Raw genomic sequence first — 19,382 nt, forward strand, 5'->3', positions numbered from 1 at the left:
GAGGCACATTAACCATGACCCCCCAGCATTGTCCAGTGCTTTCAACATCTCCGGGGCAAATCTCGCCCACCTCTGCTGCATTACCACTACGAAGGCACTTTACTGCCGTATCGACCTCAGCATCAGAAATAGATCCGATCTCACTGGAGGTTTCCGGTGCTGCCTCCTGAAAGGGGGGCGTGTACATTGGGTTGATTTGTTCCTCAAAGTGCTCCTTCCACCTCTCTATGATCTTCTTAGTCAAGGTCAGTGTTTCACGACCCTTGCTGAGTACAGCCTGGGCAACATCTTGCTGACCCCTCCTAAGGTAATGAATGGTTTGCCAGAACACCTTTGAGGCCATCTGGAAGTCATTCTTCATGGTCTCTCCAAATTCCTCCCAAGCCTGGGCTTCAACAACCGCCACAGCTGAGGCCAGTACCTCTCAACTGTATCAGGAGTCCATTTCATGAGCATTTCTCGGAAGGCTTCCTTCTTTGACTTGACAGCTTCCCTCACCACTGGAGTCTACCAGTGGGTCGTAGGGTGCCACCATGACAGATACTAACTGCCTTCAGGTCACAGCTTTTCGTGGATGCCTCAACAGTCCACTCAGACTCAATGTCCAAGACCTCACCCAGAATGCAGGAGAAGTTCTTCTGGAGAAGGGAATTGAAGTCTTTCTGCACAGGGTCCTCCATGAGGCATTCCTAGCTAATGTGCACTGATCATATGGGCCTCCTGTGTCTATCCGGTCAGCATCTCATGCATCAGATCCAACTCACCACCAAGTGGTGATCAGTTGCCAGCTCTGCCCCTCTCTTCACCGGAGTGTTCAGAACATATGGCTTTAGGTCTGACAAGACGACTTTAAAGCTGATCATCGATCTTCAGCCCAAGGTGTTCTGGTACTAAGTACATTTACAAGTAACCTTGTGTTTGAACATGGTATTCATTATGGATAATCCATGACTAGCACAGAAGTCCAATAAAAATTCACCTATTCACAATTCAGATATTTTAAATCTGAAATTTCATGGTGTAGGGGTCCTGACCCAAAACAGGGTTGTGGGAGCGTCACAAAGTTATTGTAAGGGGGTTGCAGTATTCTGCACTGCTGCTGGTGGCAGCACTGCCTTCAGAGCTGGGTGGCCAGAGAGTGGCGGCTCCTGGCCAGAAGCCCAGCTCTGAAGGCAGAGCTGCCGCCAGCAGCAATGCAGAAATAAGGATGGCATGATATGGTATTTCCACCCTTACTTCTGTGCTGTTGCCTTTAGAGCTGGGCCCTCAGCCAGCAGCCACCACTCTCCGGCCACCCAGCTCTGAAGGCAGCAGCACAGAAATAAGGGTGGCATAGTATGGTATTGATCCAATCCCTCAAACAGAGACAAACACCTACAAGATCTCTATCAAGCATTCTTAAAACTACAATACCACCTGGGGAAGTGAGGAAACAGATTGACAGAGTGGTATGGGTACCCAGAAATCACCTACTACAGGACAGGCCCAACAAGGAAAATAACAGAACATCCCTGGCCATCATGTACAGCCCCAGCTAAAACCTCTCCAGCACATTATCAACCTATCCTGGAAAACAATCCCGCACTCTCACAGACCTTGGGAGGCAGGCAGTCCTCGCTTACAGACGGCTCCCCAACCTGAAGCAAATACTCACGAGCAACTACACACCACACCACAGAAACACTAACCCAGGAACTAATCCCTGTAGCAAACCTCATTTCCTACTCTGTCCCCATACCTACTCGAGCGACACCATCAGAGGACCCAACCACATCAGCCACACCATCAGAGGCTCATTCACCTGCACGTCTACTAATGTTATATATACCATCATGTGCCAGCAATGCCCCTCTGCCATGTACATTGGCCAAACCGGACAGTCCCTATGTAAAAGAATAAATGGACACAAATTGGACATCAGGAATGGTAACATACAAAAGCCAGTAGGAGAACACATCAATCTTCCTGGACATTACATAACAGATTTAAAAGTAGCTATACTTGAACAAAAAAACTTCAGAAACAGACTTCAAAGAGAAACAGCAGAACTAAAATTCATTTGTAAATTTAACACCATTAATTTGGGCTTGAATAGAATCATAGACTCATAGAATATCAGGGTTGTAAGGGACCTCAGGAGGTCATCTTGTCCAACCCCCTGCTCAAAGCAGGACCAATTCCCAACTAAATCATTCCAGCCAAGGCTTCGTCAAGCCTGACCTTAAAAACCTCAAAGGAAGGAGATTCCACCACCTCCCTAGGTAATGCATTCCAGTGCTTCACCAGCCTCCTTGTGAAAAAGTTTTTCCTAATATCCAACCTAAATCTCCCCCACTGCAATTTGAGGCCATTACTCCTTGTTCTGTCATCTGCTATCACTGAGAATAGTCTAGATCCATCCTCTTTGGAACCCCCTTTCAGGTAGCTGAAAGCAGCTATTAAATCCCCCTTCATTCTTCTCTTCTGCAGACTAAATAATCCCAGTTCCCTCAACCTCTCCTCATAAGTCATGTGTTCCAGTCCCCTAATCATCTTTGTTGTCCTCTTCTGGATGCTTTCCAATTTTCCACATCACTCCTGTAGTGTGGGGCCCAAAACCGGACACAGTATTCCGGATGAGGCCTCACCAATGTCGAACAGAGGGGAATGATCACGTCCCTCGATCTGCTGGCAATGACCCTACTTATACAGCCCAAAGTGCCATTAGCCTTCTTGGCAACAAAGGCACACTGTTGACTCCTATCCAGCTTCTCGTCCACTGTAACCCCTAGGTCCTTTTCTGCAGAACTCAGTCCCTAGTCTGTGGCGGTGCATGGGATTCTTCCATCCTAAGTGCAGGACTCTGCACTTGTCCTTGTTGAACCTCATCAGATTTCTTTTGGCCCCAATCCTCATGCTGGACCTTATTTCTACCCTCCAGCGTGTCTAGCTCTCCCCACATCTTAGTGTCATCTGTGAACTTGCTGAAGGTGCAATCTATCCCATCATGCAGATCATTAATAAAGATGTTGAACAAAACCGGCCCCACGACTGACCCCTGGGGCACTCTGCTTGATACTGGCTGCCAACTAGACATCGAGCTGTTGATCACTACCCATTGAGCCCAACTATCTAGCCAGCTTTCTGTCCTCCTTATTGTCCATTCATCCAATCCATTCTTTTTTAACTTGCTGGCAAGCATACTGTGGGAGACCGTATCGAAAGCTTTGCTAAAGTCAAGGAATTACATGTCCACTGCTTTCCCCTCATCCACAGAGCCAGTTATCTCGTCATAGAAGGCAATTAGATTAGTCAGGCATGACTTGCCCTTGGTGAATCCATGCTGACTGTTACCGCTCACTTTCTTCTCCTCTAAGTGCTTCAGAATTGATTCCTTGAGGACCTGCTCCATGATTTTTCCAGGGAGTGAGGTGAGGCTGACTGGTGTGTAGTTCCCCAGATCCTCCTTCTGCCCTTTTTAAAAGATGGGCACTACATTAGCCTTTTTCCAGTCATCCGGGACCTCCCTCGGTCGCCATGAGTTTTCAAAGGTAATGGCCAATGGCTCTGCAATCACATCCGCCAACTCCTTTAGTACTCTCGGATGCAGCGCATCCGGCCCATGGACTAGTGCTTGTCCAGCTTTTCTAAATAGTCCCGAAGCACTTCTTTCTCCACAGAGGGTTGGTCGCCTCCTCCCCATGCTGTGCTGCTCAGTGCAGCAGTCTGGGAGCTGACCTTGTTCATGAAGACAGAGGCAAAAAAAAGCATTGAGTACATTAGCTTTTTCACATCCTCTGTCACTAGGCTGCCTCCCTCATTCAGTAAGGGGTCCACACTTTCCTTGACTTTCTTCTTGTTGCTAACATACCTGAAGAAACCCTTCTTGTTACTCTTAACATCTCTTGCTAGTTGCAACTCCAAGTGTGATTTGGCTTTTCTGATTTCACTCCTGCATGCCCGAGCAATATTTTTATACTTCTCCCTGGTCATCTGTCCAATCTTCCACTTCTTGTAGGCTTCTTTTTTATGTCTAAGATCAGCAAGGATTTCACTGTTAAGCCATGCTAGTCGCCTGCCATATCATATTTACTATTCTTTCTACACATCGGGGTGGTTTGTTCCTGTAATCTCAATAAGGATTCTTTAAAATAGGGACTGGGAGTGGCTGGCTCATTACAAAAGCAGCTTTGCCTCTCCTGGAATTGACACTTCCTCATCTGTTACTGGGAGTGGACTACATCCACCCTGATCGAATTGGCCCTGTCAACACTGGTTCTCCACTTGTGCGGTAACTCCCTTCCCTTCATGTGTCATTATATAATGCCTGCATCTGTAATTTTCACTCCATGCATCTGAAGAAGTGGTGTTTTATCCATGAAAGCTTGTGCCCAAATAAATCTGTTAGTCTTTAAGGTGCCACCCCTACTTCTGTGCTGCTGCTGGCGGGGCATTGCCTTCAGAGCTGGGCATTGCCTTCAGAGCAGCTGCTGCTCTCCTGCCACCAAGATCTGAAGGCAGTGCAGAAGTAAAGGTGGCAATACCGTGACCCCCACTTCAATAACTTTGTGATGTCTCCACAACCCCCTTTTGGGTTGGGAGCCCCAGTTTGAGAAACACTGGTCTCCCCCGTGAAATCTGTATAGTATTGGATAAAAGTACACATAAGTTTTCACAAGGGAGACCAGATTTCACAGTTTGTGATGCATTTTTCACGGCCGTGAATTTGGTAGGGCCATATTTATAGTTAAGTATCTACTCAAGTGCTTTCCTGAATTGGGGCCTAAGCAAGTAGCCCTTATTCATGTGAATAATACCATTGAAATGGGTATTTTTACTAAAAAGACTAAGGGCTTGCTGTATCTGGCCATGATCCAGGAATTCTTCTGTGGTGCCAGAGTATGTTTTTTGCTGTTGGGTTTTTTTTTCCCCCCCTTTTCCAAAGAATAAGAAATCTGTGGCCAAAAATAAAGAGAATTCCAGTATTACTAACTACAGAAGCTATCCTCATTACATTTACTTCTCAAAATGGTGCTATTCATATAATTAAAACTGAAGAGTCAAAACAATCTCTTCTTCTGAATATTGTAGTTGTATGACACATTCATAACAAAACCAAGTATTAATATGTAAAATCAAAGATTTCCGAAATTAAGAGAAGTATGTATAAATTAAAGACTGGTACAAAATCATCATGTAATTAAATCATTTACTCCAAATTTACACTTTATATCCATATTCAGAGCATACACACATGATCCTGTTGAAATTACAGGGAACAGGATTTGGACCTTTATTAATATCTGATTGAAATGAATAAACTAAATTTTAAGGGCCCAAAATTTGTATTCATATTGAATTAATCTAAAGAAATCTAAGTGAATCAGAGTTGGTCCCATGTGAATGCTGCAAATAAAAAATGCAGGCAAAACAAAAATGGCAAAATCTGACTTTAGACTCTTTTTATAAAAAAGCAAAAATTGTTTTTTCCTCCCAAGGCAGTCTTGCAGTGTTTGCATAGAGAAACAGAAACGTATACATCACAGCAAAAGGAATAAAAACCTAAAGTTCAAAATTAGATTGCTATATGTCACTTGGAAATATTTTGACTCTTACTCAGCAGCTGTCACTGTTGCAATAGTGGTAAGACAGGGATGTATCATGATACCTTTTAGGGAAGCAGAAGAAAAGTCTGTTTGCTTCCTAATGTCAATGAAAAAGGTTTCATCTTTCTCTCTTCTCATCTCTGATTATACAGGTGGTAGCATTATCTGTGAGACACTCCCTGCAGTGCTCTGTGTTGCCCATATTCCACATCAGAGAAAAATGTGTGCTTTTCTTAAACTAGGAATCAAAAAAAAAAAACATCACAAATACTATTCTTTCCCTATTCATTTGTGTGTTATGGGACTGTCCTCTGTGGCCTACCCTACTACTCCCTACATGCTCTTCAACATAATCCACAGTAACTTCAAACTGTCTTTACATGCAAGGCACTTTGTTCTAGCATTTAAATCACAGAGAGATGTTTAGAATCTCCCCTGTTTTGTGTCTGCTTGGCTCAAGGGAGGGCATTTGGGAGCTGGTAATGGTTTCCTGACCTCAGCACTGACATAAGTTGGAGTAGCCTAGGGACTGCTCTAACTTATGTATCTGTCCTTAGGGTTCCTAGGCTAATGGAGGCACAGTGGAGAGGAGTTCAGCCATGTTCCCTGCCTGTACCTCTCTAAAATCCCTCTCACCCCCATCCCTGTAGGTGAGGTAAAGGGAGGGGCATTTGCAGCTGCAACAGAGGGCTTTACACCAAGAGAGAGAAAATATATAGCCACATTTAAAAAAGAATTATGAGATCTGTGGAAGGATGTATGTGTTGTATCTGTGATTGTTCTGTTCTCAAAACACAGACTAGTTTCCTAACAGCTTTCAATAGTGGACAAATAGTCGCATCCAAGGATACAGAAACGCAAGCAATCAATTCTACACATGAATTACCTGCTTTCCTAAACACAAGGATGTTTTCTCTGTTCACTGCTGCAGTGAGCACACTGTGGCATAGAACATAGTAGCTCTACGAGTTGGGGTATAGAGTGTCAAGTCCCTAGCTCATTAGATGTTCCTCACATACTGACTTATCAGTAAATAAGTTCAGTATCATGGCTGATGTTTAATAACTAGTAAATAGTTATTGATAACAGATAAAGGTTTTTGGGTTAATACTCGTTTATTTATGTATCATGGTTATTACAGTAGTGCCCAAGGGCTAGCCAAGAACAGGGCCACATAGCACTAGTTACTGTACAAACAGAATAAGAGACAGTCCCTGCTCTGAGGAGCTTAGAATCTAAATAGACAGGACAGAGACAGGGTGGGGGGAAATGGATAGAACAAATAGGCAGAGTGAACAATGCGATGGCTACAAAAATCATGTTAGTACCATGAGTTTTGCTTTTGTTTTGTTTAAATTCTTCTACTGACTTTAGGTCAGGAAGGCATAGCTAGAGGGAAAGACAATGGACTGAAGGGGTGTATAGGACTTAAAGCACATAGGCACTCAGCAAGGGGGATGGACTGTTGAGCAAAAACCAGTTTGATTACTAGAGCTGGCCAGAATGTGGGATTTATGGTTTGCTGGAAAATTTGCCGTTTTGAAAATTGATTTTGTTCTGAATTGGAATGAACCCAGTTATTTATTTAAATTTTCCCAAAACTGGAAATTCTGGGTCTAGAAGATGCTGGTCTAGAAGGCTCCTGTCTCATGACTGCAGACTCTGGCTCTGACTACTAGGTCTGGCTGCCTGTGACTCAGCTGTGACATATTTAGGGTGACAGAAGGGGGCAGCTCTGAGTGGATCATTTATATAAAAATGAGTGTCAATATGTCATGTAGGCTCATTGTTAATCATGAAATATATTCTTGATTCAAGTTCTCCAACAACTTATGCTGAGGTATTTTGACTGGGAGTGCAATTATGTAATTAGCAAAATAAAGGTATGCTGCCAGATATTTGATTTCCTAGGTGTACCTTCAGGTAGGTGCACTAGAGGTGCACTGATCTCTTCCAGTGATGTAATTTGGGATTATAAAAGTAAGCTGCTATTGTATTAGGACAGATTTTCATACTGGAAGTTATAACTTGAATGCTTGGTGGATAAGCCAGAAATATACCAAAAGGCAACCTCAGGATCTGCATAATTGTCTGTGTACGGGTACAAAGCACATTAGTCCTACTCTACACCACCCCAAGATTGGAACAGAAGTCACCTGAACATTGGCTACCATCCTGGAAAACATTTAAACAAATTAAAGGGCTGATTCAACCCCCAGTGAAGCCAGAATTTCCACAGTGACTTCATTGAACTTTGCATCAGGCCCTGTCTGCTGAGGAGAACATAAGAAGGTATACATTGCACCAATTTCAGTTCACAGTCTTTAAGTGGCCCTTTATATAAACTTCTATTAAATAATCAGAGCAAGATTTATGTGGCACTCTTGATACAAAACCACAAATTCCCAGGACTTGATTTGCTCCTTTTTAAATCAATGTGAGTTTTGTATTGACTCCATTGGCAGTAGAATCCAGTCCTTAATCTCTTCTTTTATTTTCCCATTTTCTCTTTCACTTTTCCTTTTGGGGCTATCCAACAGCGTTGACTTTTAATGGAAAACGTTTTTACTAGAGTAGCATACATACTAAAATGCCTCCGCAATGCAGTATGTGTAAACGTTTCCACAACACCTTCTTGCTCGTGCTGTGGAGCGTTGCTAGTGCTGCAAAGTTGTTACTGCTGCTAGACCTGTTGTTCTTGGAGCTCAAACGTTGGCTGCACTAGCAGAGAGTGCGTTGTTGCTGCACGCTGCACTAGCAGAGAGTGTGTTGATTCAGCAGACCTCAGTGTTATTCATAAAGAAAGACCATAGGCTCAGTTTAGTGGTAGGGAATCATAGAATATCAGAGTTGGAAGGGACCTCAGGAGATCATCTAGTCCAACCCCCTGCTCAAAGCAGGCACAATCCCCAATTTTTTTTTTTTTTTGCCCCAGATCCCTAAATGGCCCCCTCAAGGATTGAACTCACAACCGTGGGTTTAGCAGGCCAATGCTCAAACCACTGAGCTATCCCCTCTCCTGAAGGCACTTGGCCAATTTTGTTGTCAGCAAAGCAAGGTACTAGCGCTCTGTCCAACAGGTCATAGGGACGCTAACCCATGTATGCCTATGACAAGGTAGAGGCTCAGTCAACATAACAAGATGGTGTCCCCTAGGCCAGTGGCTCTCAACGTTTCCAGACTACTGTACCCCTTTCAGGAGTCTGATTTCTCTTGCGTGTCCTTAAGTTTCACCTCACTTAAAAACTACTTGTTTACAAAATCAGACATAAAAATACAAAACTGTCACAGCACACTATTACTGAAAAATTGTTTACTTTTCTCATATTTACCATCTAATTATAAAATAAATCAATTGGAATATAAATATTGTATTACATTTCAATGTATAGTATATAGAGCAGTATAAACAAGTCATTGTATGAAATTTTAGTTTGTACTGAATTTTCTAGTGCTTTTTATGTAGCCTGTTGTAAAACTAGGCAAATATGTAGATGAGTTGATGTACACCCTGGAAGACCTCTGCGTACCACCAAGGGTACATGTACCCCTGTTTGAGAACCACTGCCCTATGCCAATACATAGATGCCCTTCCTATGACTTCTCCATTTATACGTTGATACAAACAAATTACATATTACACTCCAGATGTTATTAGTTACCACCCTTGCACCTTGTACCTGCTAGTTTGAACAAAACCTCCTCATCCATTATCCTGTCATTCCATCCTTATCTTTAGGAGGGGTCAGTGTGTTCTTGTACCATCTCGTATTAATGTGTTTATGTAGTCACTTGAGAGATTTGTGTATTTTTGTACCATCCTCTCCAGTCAGGAATGTGCTTACATGGTTAGCTGATACCTAGTGTGTTACTATTCTGCAAAGGCCAACTCTGGATCATAGTCTTAGTTATGCCCAGGGCTCAGCAAGGCCTATATACCTAAGTCCACTTTCAAAAGTTATGTAAGCACTTAAAAACCTACATTTTATGGGAAGTCAATGGGACTTAGGTTCCAAAGTCACTTATTGGTCCCTATATGTATTTTAATTACCTTTTGAGGTTGTTTTAAGTTTGCTTAGTCCGGATGAGGTGATTCAGTTCATTATTGCTTTTACACTCCCCAGTGCTCAAATCTGTTTTTCTGAAAGCAGTACACTCTGTGACTGGTAACAGGCAGTCTCTTGTTGGCTTGCATTTCCCTTTCATTTTTCCATGGTGTCTCAGTTTCTTCTGCTGTTTTCATAGTGTGCTGTATGGTTGTTGTAAAGGAGCCATTAAAGTGAATGTTGTTTGTGGACTGTGCAGTATATTCTCATTCTGCCTTGGTTAAACCATCAAGGACAACTGAAATAAGGCAGTATGCAAAATGAGGCTTTCGGACAAAGTCCTAGTGGTATTTGATATAGTTGTCCATGTCACTAGCTTCTGGTATGGTCTTTTGAGTGGTCTGACTGGCCCTCCTTAATTTGCCCACAGTCAGGGCAATTCTTGGACCCTCATCTCTAATTAAGTCTAGCAGTCTGTTTCAGCCTCTTGGCTGTGTTCATAGAGGCAGCGTGGTGCAGGGGTGTTGCCTGTTTACTCTCCTAGACCCTTGTGCTTCCCTGTCTTTGTCTGTTCTCTTCTTTATAGCAGGCCTTGTTTCCTCTCTTGGCTGCAGCTGTGGGTACCTGCCTCCATGACTGGCAGCTCTGGCAGCTGTATGGGGGTGTGGTCAAGCTGCTAGCCTATAAACAGGAGAGAATCTCCTTCCCCTTCTGTCTATGTTCACTATGAGATTTGTAGACCCCATTACAGCCCCATTATCTGAGGCAACAAACCCAAGAGAACAAAGGTAAATCAGATGACAGTTTTATCATGCAGCAACTAGTGGCATTCGAACATTTTGTATAGTGGGGATACTGAAAACCATTGAAGAAAAGTGTAAACCCCAGAACCCCTAGTTCCAGAACCCCTGGCAGCAATTTAACAATGCTCCCCCTCATGCAAAGTAAGTTTTTTTTGGTTATATCTGGAACACACTTTCATTGGATGGATGAAGATGGATACAGGATTATCAGTGCAAATGTGACCTTAACTTTATGCGTTTTATGGATTTATATTTTCATTGTTTTGACTAATTTTTAAACACATTACACAAACAAGAGAAAACAAGGTAAACTTCAAAACACACATTATATTTCCGTAGTTAAGGTTGAGGTTCCATTTTGCATTTAGACCATAGATTCAAGCTGTTTGTAATGTAAGAAAAATATAACATTTTCTCCCCAAACATGCCACGCTTGCTCTATGACTATCTAATACATTTTCTGAGAATTTACAAGTAAATCTCCTAATAGGTTTGAGTTAAAATTAATTAAAAGCTGGTCCTTTTAAGAAATTTAATATCTGTGTCTGTCATTCCTGTGTCCCAATGATCCTAATAATGGAATAACCAACTCTTCAAACTTTCCCTATAGTTAAAATTAATCCAAAAGTTATGCATACCCTATATTGCAGTGGTTCTCAAACTTGTTCCACCACTTGTGCAGGGAAAGCCCCTGGTGGGCCAGGCCAGTTTGTTTACCTGCCACATCTGCAGGTTCAGCTGATCGCAGCTCCCAGTGGCCGGGGTTCGCTGCTCCAGGCCAATGGAAGCTGCTGGAAGCGGCGCAGGCAAAGGGACATACTGGCTGCCACTTCCAGCAGCTCACATTGGCCTGGAGCAGCGAACCGTGGCCACTGGGAGCCGCGATCGGCTGAACCTGCAGACGCGGCAGGTAAACAAACCGGCCCGGCCCGGCAGGGGCTTTCCCTGCACAAGCGGCGGAATAAGTTGGGAACTACTGCTATATTGGAAGAAATTAGTAATTATGCCAAGACGTTAAAAACTATTGTATCTAATTGTTATGAGGCAAAATTGTTATATAGACTCTAGACAGGGCCAGTTCAATGGCCATTACAATAATAGTGAACTCAACCAGTCATTCCCCTTCTTCTATAGCCAATTTGTATGCAATGATTCTGTTGGTTAAAATGAGTCTGCAGTGTGAGGGAGCCTGACTGGAATATGTGTCAAGAGTAGAGCTGTGTGGAAACCAGCATTTCCATCCCATGGAAAATTTTATATTTAAAAAAAAAAATCATTCCACAAGTGAAATTTTTCACAGAATCAACATTTTTGAAAAATTCTTATTTGGAAGAACTGAAACAGAATTTTTCAAAATTTTCATGCTGTGTCTCTGCCTCCTAGCCAGTTGCCCAGGAGCCCACCAACTTCCCCACTAGGTGAGTAGCCTGGGAGCTGGCCAACTGGGAACTTGGTCAGCCCAGAGAGCTGGCCAGATAGGAAGATTCATGATTACGCATTGGCTGCTTTGTATTGCTCTGGTGATGCAAAGCAGCAGTAAACCTACTTTATCTGACCAGTGCACTCTGTTAAGTGCTACTCTAGTGTACTGATGGAAGAAAAAACCCTAGATCCGCCCTTCTCCAAGTCTTGGAGGGCTGTGGTCAAGAGCTCTTGGAGCTGCCTCTGTCACAGGTTTGGGGAGAGGACGATGAACCTCTTCAGCTGTAGGAGGAGCAGAGGTGTGCAGTGGAGCAAGGTGCATATGTGTGGTGGAGGGGCAGAATTTCTGTTGGGCTGGGGGCACAAAATTAATTGCAGTAGGGCTGGGTAAGCATGGAATTGATGTGGGACTGTGGAGGTGCACAATTTAATTAAGATATAGCTGTGGGGCACACTCAGGTAATTAATCGGTATTTTGGCGTTCTGGGAGAAGCTGAAGGCCCTCCACTCCATCAAGCAGCACATTATATACATAATTTGTGTAACTTGATCTCAACTGAGTTCCTGCAGCTGGGGCAAACAAAATTGCCTTGCTCGCTGTAAATTTGTGAGAGTTGGATGCAATGTAATAGTCCAGGCAGGCATAAAACCCAACTCTAACATTCCTCCTACACCTGGTCATTAACCTCATTTGGGAGTTGTCCATGTTTCTATTTCTTGCTTTAACATTTCCATCTCATCTTCAAGTATCCCCAGGGCCTTCTTCAGATCCTCTTAGGAATATTTTTCATAAGGATTGTATTCTGAGTAAGCAGCATGTCTCATATTCATATCCTGGCTAATTCTCTCTTCTGCTCCTAGTCTGTTCTCTATAAGGCTGATGCAGATGAAAAAATGAATATTTGTAAGAAGCTCTTCCTTTTTCAGATTTTATGAAAGTCTGTTACATTTAAGGGTTTTAGGGTTCTATCATATACTTCTAAAAGACTTGGGCATCTGTTTTAGCTCCATTACATGCTTTGCATCTCTAATATCTCACATATTTGTGAAGAAGCAAAGAAACATGAAAATTACTATTTGAAAGAAACTGAAATGTCTACAGGAAGACATCCAGCAGTGACAAGGAGAGAGGACCTTCAGGAAAGATTTGCAGATTTTATGCTAGATAAAAGAGACTTTCCTTCACAATACAAAAGTTCAGGATTCCTTTATCATCCCTAATAAAGTCCTCTTCTGCATGGAGAACACATTTTCATGCATGTTACCATATATGTCTGAAAAATAAAGTATTGTGGATGCCTCTGTTCTGTGTGTTTTGTGTAGTTAAAGTAAGACTTCCTGTCTCTGTGGGTTTAATGGGCTGTGCTCAATGTTTTGAAAAGTTGATTTCAATATTAAATAGTTTATTATTTAAAAGAGAAATTCTGCAAAATTTGTTTGCTATGCCACAAACTTTACCATTGCTTCATGCTTCTCAAAAAACAAATATCTAGTTAATGTTTCTCTTCTACTTATTTTATCAGATCACAACGTGAACATTTGAAACATTGTGAATTTTTGTCTTCTGGGTTACAGGCCGATGATTTTCTGGTTATATTCTTTCCCTACTTTTTGTTTCAATTTTGGATGATTCTTTATCAGTTGATAAGACTTTAATGTCAATGTTGCAGCAGAAGGTTACATTCTGCTCTGATACTATGTCATTAATTGAAATCAAGTGTGCTTTACCTAAAGAAAAATAATATAATGATGGTGTTTATGGCTGTTTCACACTAACTAATGTGGCTGTTTCACACTAACAATGCATGTTTGTGCATATGCACACATACTCATCTATTTCCACTCTTCTCAGACTGAGGTTGAAAGCCATCTTATAGAGGATTTCTTATGGGATTGCTCTACTTCCCTCAATCGTGTTTACCCCCCCCCCCTTTAGATACCAAGTACTTTTTTGTTCTTCTAATTAAACTGGTTTTGAACAGCTTTTGACTTATTATTTTGTAAAATGCTGTCCTCATGTACATAAATTTGGAAACAAAAAAGAAATCTGCACTGTTAAAAAATAAGTTATTTAAAATATTTTTGCATTCTTTAATTATGCAGTAAATTCATTATGTAAAAACTTAAACAGGAGACCTTTTATTTCTGATGTTTGTTGTAAGTGTTTTGACCAGTAAACTACTCATTGTCTACTGATTTTTTTATTATTATTATTGTAGGCTTATGATGAGGAGATGTATGGCAGTAAATATCAGTGGATCATTCCTGGGTGGTATGAAAGTTCATGGTGGGAATCTTGGATTAATTCTTCACACTGTCTCAGCAAAAACCTTCTTACTGCCATGGAAGGTTACATTGGAGTGGATTTTGAACCTCTCAGTTCAAAAGTGATAAAGACCATATCAGGACGGGTTAGTATCTTTCTTTCAACTACTTTTTAACATTCAAAAATATTCCCCTAATGTACATATTACTTCGCCTGTCAAATTTTTAAAATTTGATAACTACGGAAAGAGACATTGTAGGGTAGCTTTTTAAATATTTTGTGTCTTTGGGTGAATTTAGTGATCAGGAAAGAGGGACTAATAACTACCAGCAGAAATAGCATAGTACAGCAAGCATTAAGCAGTCCCTCATCTCTCACACCAGAGTCTCCACAACAATCCTCTATTTCTGCCATGTTTTTATGTAACCCTCATTCTCTTTTCTCCTCCTGCCCTCATTTTATCTCCCTCTGTCTATGAGTGGATCCCTAAACACTGTCTCTTTTCCCTCAAGCCCCCAGCCCTTTCCTCATCATCTTGCAGACCTTTCCTAAGGGCCTGCTGCTTCATTTCCCTTGGAAAAGACTCTAAACAGCGCTGGGAACTTTGGAGCAGGCCCACCCCTCCAGCCCCACAATGTTGGGGATGAATGTCTAGGAAGCACAGGGATCCTCAGGGCTCTTAGAACCAATCTCTGGGTGCTCCACATCCTTCCCTAGGTTTCCCCAAGTTTCACCTACTATTCCCAGTCTCCTTTGTCACCAATTTATGTCCATCTCTCTGCTTCCCTCCTCCCACATTTAGATTTCCCTGTCTGGTCCACTTCCTCCTACGTTATCCTCTCACTTTCCTGCCCCTTTCCCAGGTCTCTCTCTACCTCTTCCATGACTCATTTCGTTTCCACCTCCCCGCTCCCCATCTTCTGGCCAAAGATTTTCTAGGGGCCCAAATGAGGAGGAAATCGCTGCTGCTGCTACTAGCACAGCTAAGAGGCAGGTAGTTTGCCTCAGAAGAGAAGTGCTGCTATTGAGTAGCCTTCCTCAGAGGGCGATGCCGAGTGTAGAACACAGCATTATTACTACAGGCAACTGCAAGGCTCAGAGAGCAACCAGATCCTATGCTTTTGGTGCCCCTTACAATGGGGTGCCCTAGGAAGAACCTATTATTAGACCTAGAACTCAGGCTGCCATTGCAATTGACGAGGGATTTCCAAACAATTTTTTAATCAGAGGTGCTCATGTTTTTCCATGAGTCACTTTTTGACATCAGTGCTTACTGGAAAAATGTTAAGTACATTAACATTCTGATCAAACAATGTCAGTTCATTTCTTTTTAATTATCATCCTTATTATTTACTTATTTGTACTTGTATAGCAGCTAATATGATTATCCTCCCCCTCCAGTATGCTATTTTAAAACACGTAAGATATCATTTCTTCTCTTCTGCAGGGTGATATACAGATAAAACCCCTTTCCCTGTTGTCTTTGTTCTTGGATTTTCCCTGCAGTCAGTTACACATACATGCCCTTAAGGCAGTAATGCACAAGCCTTATACAAAATCCCCAAATTACAATCCACAATACTAGATACTATGCGGGGCAGACAGATCATTAGAAACCTTTTTTTGCTATCTACTTCCTTAGCTGTATACATTATTTATACTCGGTAAAGCCTGATCCTGCAAATTGTTAACCTCACTAGCTCTCTGTGACTCACAGGATTGGATGTGCTCCAGATTTTAGATAGATAAATATGCAGCATGCCAGCTTATCACATAACCACGTGTATGATTTCTGAAGGTTCTTTGTCTTTTTGAGATGTTCTTTTTAACACTTTGAATGTGTTGTGTGTATTTGTTCCTGTATAAAATATAATGCATAAAGTCCCAGCCCATGAAAAAATGGGCCTGATTCTCCACTGCTTTGCCCTCATACAGTCATTCACACCTGTGCAGATTGAGTGCAAAATGCTACCATTCTGGAACTCATTGCAACAAGCCATTACTGAGGTCAAGAGCTTAGCAAGATTCTGAAACAAAACAATAACAACAACAAAACCTAGACAAGTTTGTGATTTTTTTTAAAAAATCACTTACATAGGAAAAAATTATAAGGTTTTAAAACCTCACTTCAGGGCAAACCTAAACCTCTGTGACAGAGATCTGGAAAAATCTTCCCCTTTGGTAATTCTATGGCTCACCAGTTTGCAACCCAAGATGCTGGATGCATTGGAATGGAAGACTGATGGATGAAAGTAAAATTACTTAAAATTGGTGCTTCTTACATACACAGTCTGTGAAATACATATTCATCTCTTTCCAGACTCTTTTTCTCCATCTCCCACCATCACTCTTGAAATTAATAAGAATGCATGATCTCATGGGATTTTAACTCTTTCCTAGCCCTTGCTTTAAAAATCTTTTCTATATCAGTGGGACACTTGTAATGAAGATTCTGTGAAGTCCTGAGCTATGTCATGAAGTTTTATTTCCTTCTCCACAGACTCCACAGCAGTATGAAAAGGAGTATAATGACAAACGGGGAGATGGACAGTCCAGTAAATTTCATGGTTATGCCTACGATGGAATATGGGTGATTGCCAAAACACTGCAGCGGGCAATGAAATATCTCAACACTACAAACAAACACCAAAAAATCGAGGATTTTAACTACACAAACCACAAACTTGGCAAAATATTTCTGGATGCTATGAATGAAACCAACTTCTTTGGTGTAACGGTAAGGCCCAACCTGCTCTTATTCACTATATTTTTAAGTCAGTATCTAAAGTATTCAGATTATATTTTTTAAATAGTTTGAAAAATAAAGGGAGGTGTGTATATGCAATTCCTGTGTTTTGGGAGGTTTCTGTCCTCCTTACTTGCTGAATGGTACATGGGCCAGATCTTCTTTGTACAACTTCAGCAGAGCACGGAAGCAATGTGCTTAGCTGAATTGGGCTCCTGGTGCACTGTGGCAGCATTGTGCTGCATTGCTGTCAGATACAGGGTGTAGAGTTAGCACTCTGGCCCCAGGAGGACTGCTCCAAAGAAAGATGAAGCATCTGGCACTGAGAATCTGATCCATGATGCATTATCTATGTTTGATATGTAACTAGATAAGCATTTAAGTGCTTCTGGTTTTGTGCCAATTTCTTCTGATAGAAAATATGGTGTTGTGTCTTAGAGTGGTACAGAGTGTGATTCATATATGATACCTCTGTTTCCCTTCCTAGTCAAAGGTGAAATAGGTGTTGATAAAGAGCAGATACGTCAATGTTTTGGAAAATTCAAACATATACACATCAGTATGTTAGGATATGCATCATGAGGTATTAAGGGAAGTAGCAAAGAACTTAGGCCCAAGTCCAGCAAGCTGCTTCACTTGTGAGTAGTGGTACTCTGGCACTGAGTAGTTTGTAGCTTATGGACTTAACTGATCTATTGACCATATTGGAAACCTAATGAAAACCAGGGAGCTTGTGGAAGATTGGAGAAAAGAACATGTAGTGTCGATCTTGGTGGGGGAAATGGGAAAGCAGCAAGAGAAGTACTCAACTTGAGTTGCATCTCTGCGTCTGTGCGCAGTGTTACTACCAAAAGCTAACTTTCATGTCTTGTCTTATAAAATAATGAAACAACTATTAAGAGAAAGATTCCTAAATTTCTAGAGGATAACAAAAGCATTAATCTGTAAAATCAGTCCCACACAAACATTATATATTTATTTTAGAATTACAGAATTAGTGAGTATAATGAGCAAAATGCTCAGTACTAGCCATTTGATGTTAGATGATTCCACCTTATGGCTCCTTGATCCTTGGGCTGCTAGACACCAATATAGTCTTGAGGAACAACTCAGAGTGTCCCGAAGGGTGTGTAAATTGTACATGCTGCAATAGACCCTAGGTGGCCATTTTAGCAGCTAGAGATTGATGAAATTCTGGGATGTTCTTGTAACACTTTCTTTTCCCCACTACATGCTTTACACTGGGTAGCTGAGAGGTGGGGGTAAGGGGCAGGAGACAGTGGTGTGGTGCTAGCTACACCAATCCTTCACCACCCAGGAGTTTCCCCAGCTAGCCATTTCAACCAGTTTTAAGGCTGCTTTACATTACTGGAGCAGCACAAAAGCATCTTTGGTGGGACCAAGGATCTAGCCCAATATATCTACAGCCAAATTCTGTTCTCAGTTATTCCCCTTTAAATCTGTAGTAACTCTTTTGATTTCATTGAAGTGGCTTCAGGCTTTTAGGAGTGTAAATCAGATCAGAATATGGACTTTACGTTTTGAGAAGTCATTTAATAGCGTGTCTTGCAAACTGTCGGATGTACATTAAAAGTACAGCTCCATTTAGAGTTGATACAGAGCTGTACTGTCCAGGGGGATCTCTGGGAGATACTCTGATTCAGGATGAATGCCTTCCAGAGCTCCGCAACATGCATGGAGAGAGAGCCTGCCACTACACATGCCTGGGCAAGCAGCATGCTTGCTGATTAGCACCTGGAACGCTAAGTGAGTAGATATGGAATGGGGACTTTTAGGACAATATGGGTTGCTGGTGTGGCATGGAGGTAGCAGTCCCTGCTCTTATCTGAACACAGGGACTTCAAGTTTCACGTGGCTTTGAGTAGAGCACATAGAAGCTGGGAAGGCTCCTTGGCTGGTCCCTAGTTACCTGGAAAACTGCGTAACAACCTGTCACAGTCTGGGCACAAGTTCATTTTGATCACCTTAGATATTAACCTGTCACTTGAATTCAAAACATGTTGAAGTAAAGTAAGCAAAGGGTAATTACATATGGCAAAAAATGGTGCTGGGGGAAGTGTCTAGTTGCCCACACCAGCAGTCAGTGGCAGGACTGGTTTTATTTAATATCATCATTAAGTATTGTAGCATTACCATTTTGGAAATACTTATATTACAATAAAACTGTTAAAGGAATATTGTTTAGGCTGCAGTATAAAAGAAAAACACTCATGTTAGGATATGATACAATTTACAATTTTAAATGCAAATTTAATTCTGACGCTTACGCATTCTTGTTCACTGAGTGAGGCAGGGGTCTGATGGAAAAAAATTTGTGATAATTTAATTAAAGATTGTATCATAATACATGTGCAGAAAAGGGCTGAATGAATGTTGTACAGAAAACTGTAAGCTGGATTTCTTAACTTTCCAGAATTTGATTTTGAAATGTAAATAGTGCTTTTTAACAAAGGTTTTTGTACATAATTCCTTACTTTAAAAAAAAAATTCTTT

General features: G+C 41.6%; 1 protein-coding gene across 1 annotated transcript in view; it reads left to right on the forward strand.

Moving 5' to 3' along the window:
• The window catches only part of GABBR2 (gamma-aminobutyric acid type B receptor subunit 2), an 840,990-nt gene that overhangs the window by 395,587 nt on the left and 426,021 nt on the right, over positions 1–19,382 (forward strand). Inside the window, exons 6-7 of the mRNA XM_077809185.1 lie at positions 14,076–14,267; positions 16,623–16,859. Coding sequence (XP_077665311.1) covers positions 14,076–14,267; positions 16,623–16,859 — 429 coding nt within the window. The remainder of the gene's footprint in view (positions 1–14,075; positions 14,268–16,622; positions 16,860–19,382) is intronic.

Source organism: Eretmochelys imbricata, chromosome 2 (assembly GCF_965152235.1).
Source record: "Eretmochelys imbricata isolate rEreImb1 chromosome 2, rEreImb1.hap1, whole genome shotgun sequence".
In the NCBI taxonomy this organism is placed as follows: Eukaryota; Metazoa; Chordata; order Testudines; family Cheloniidae; genus Eretmochelys; species Eretmochelys imbricata.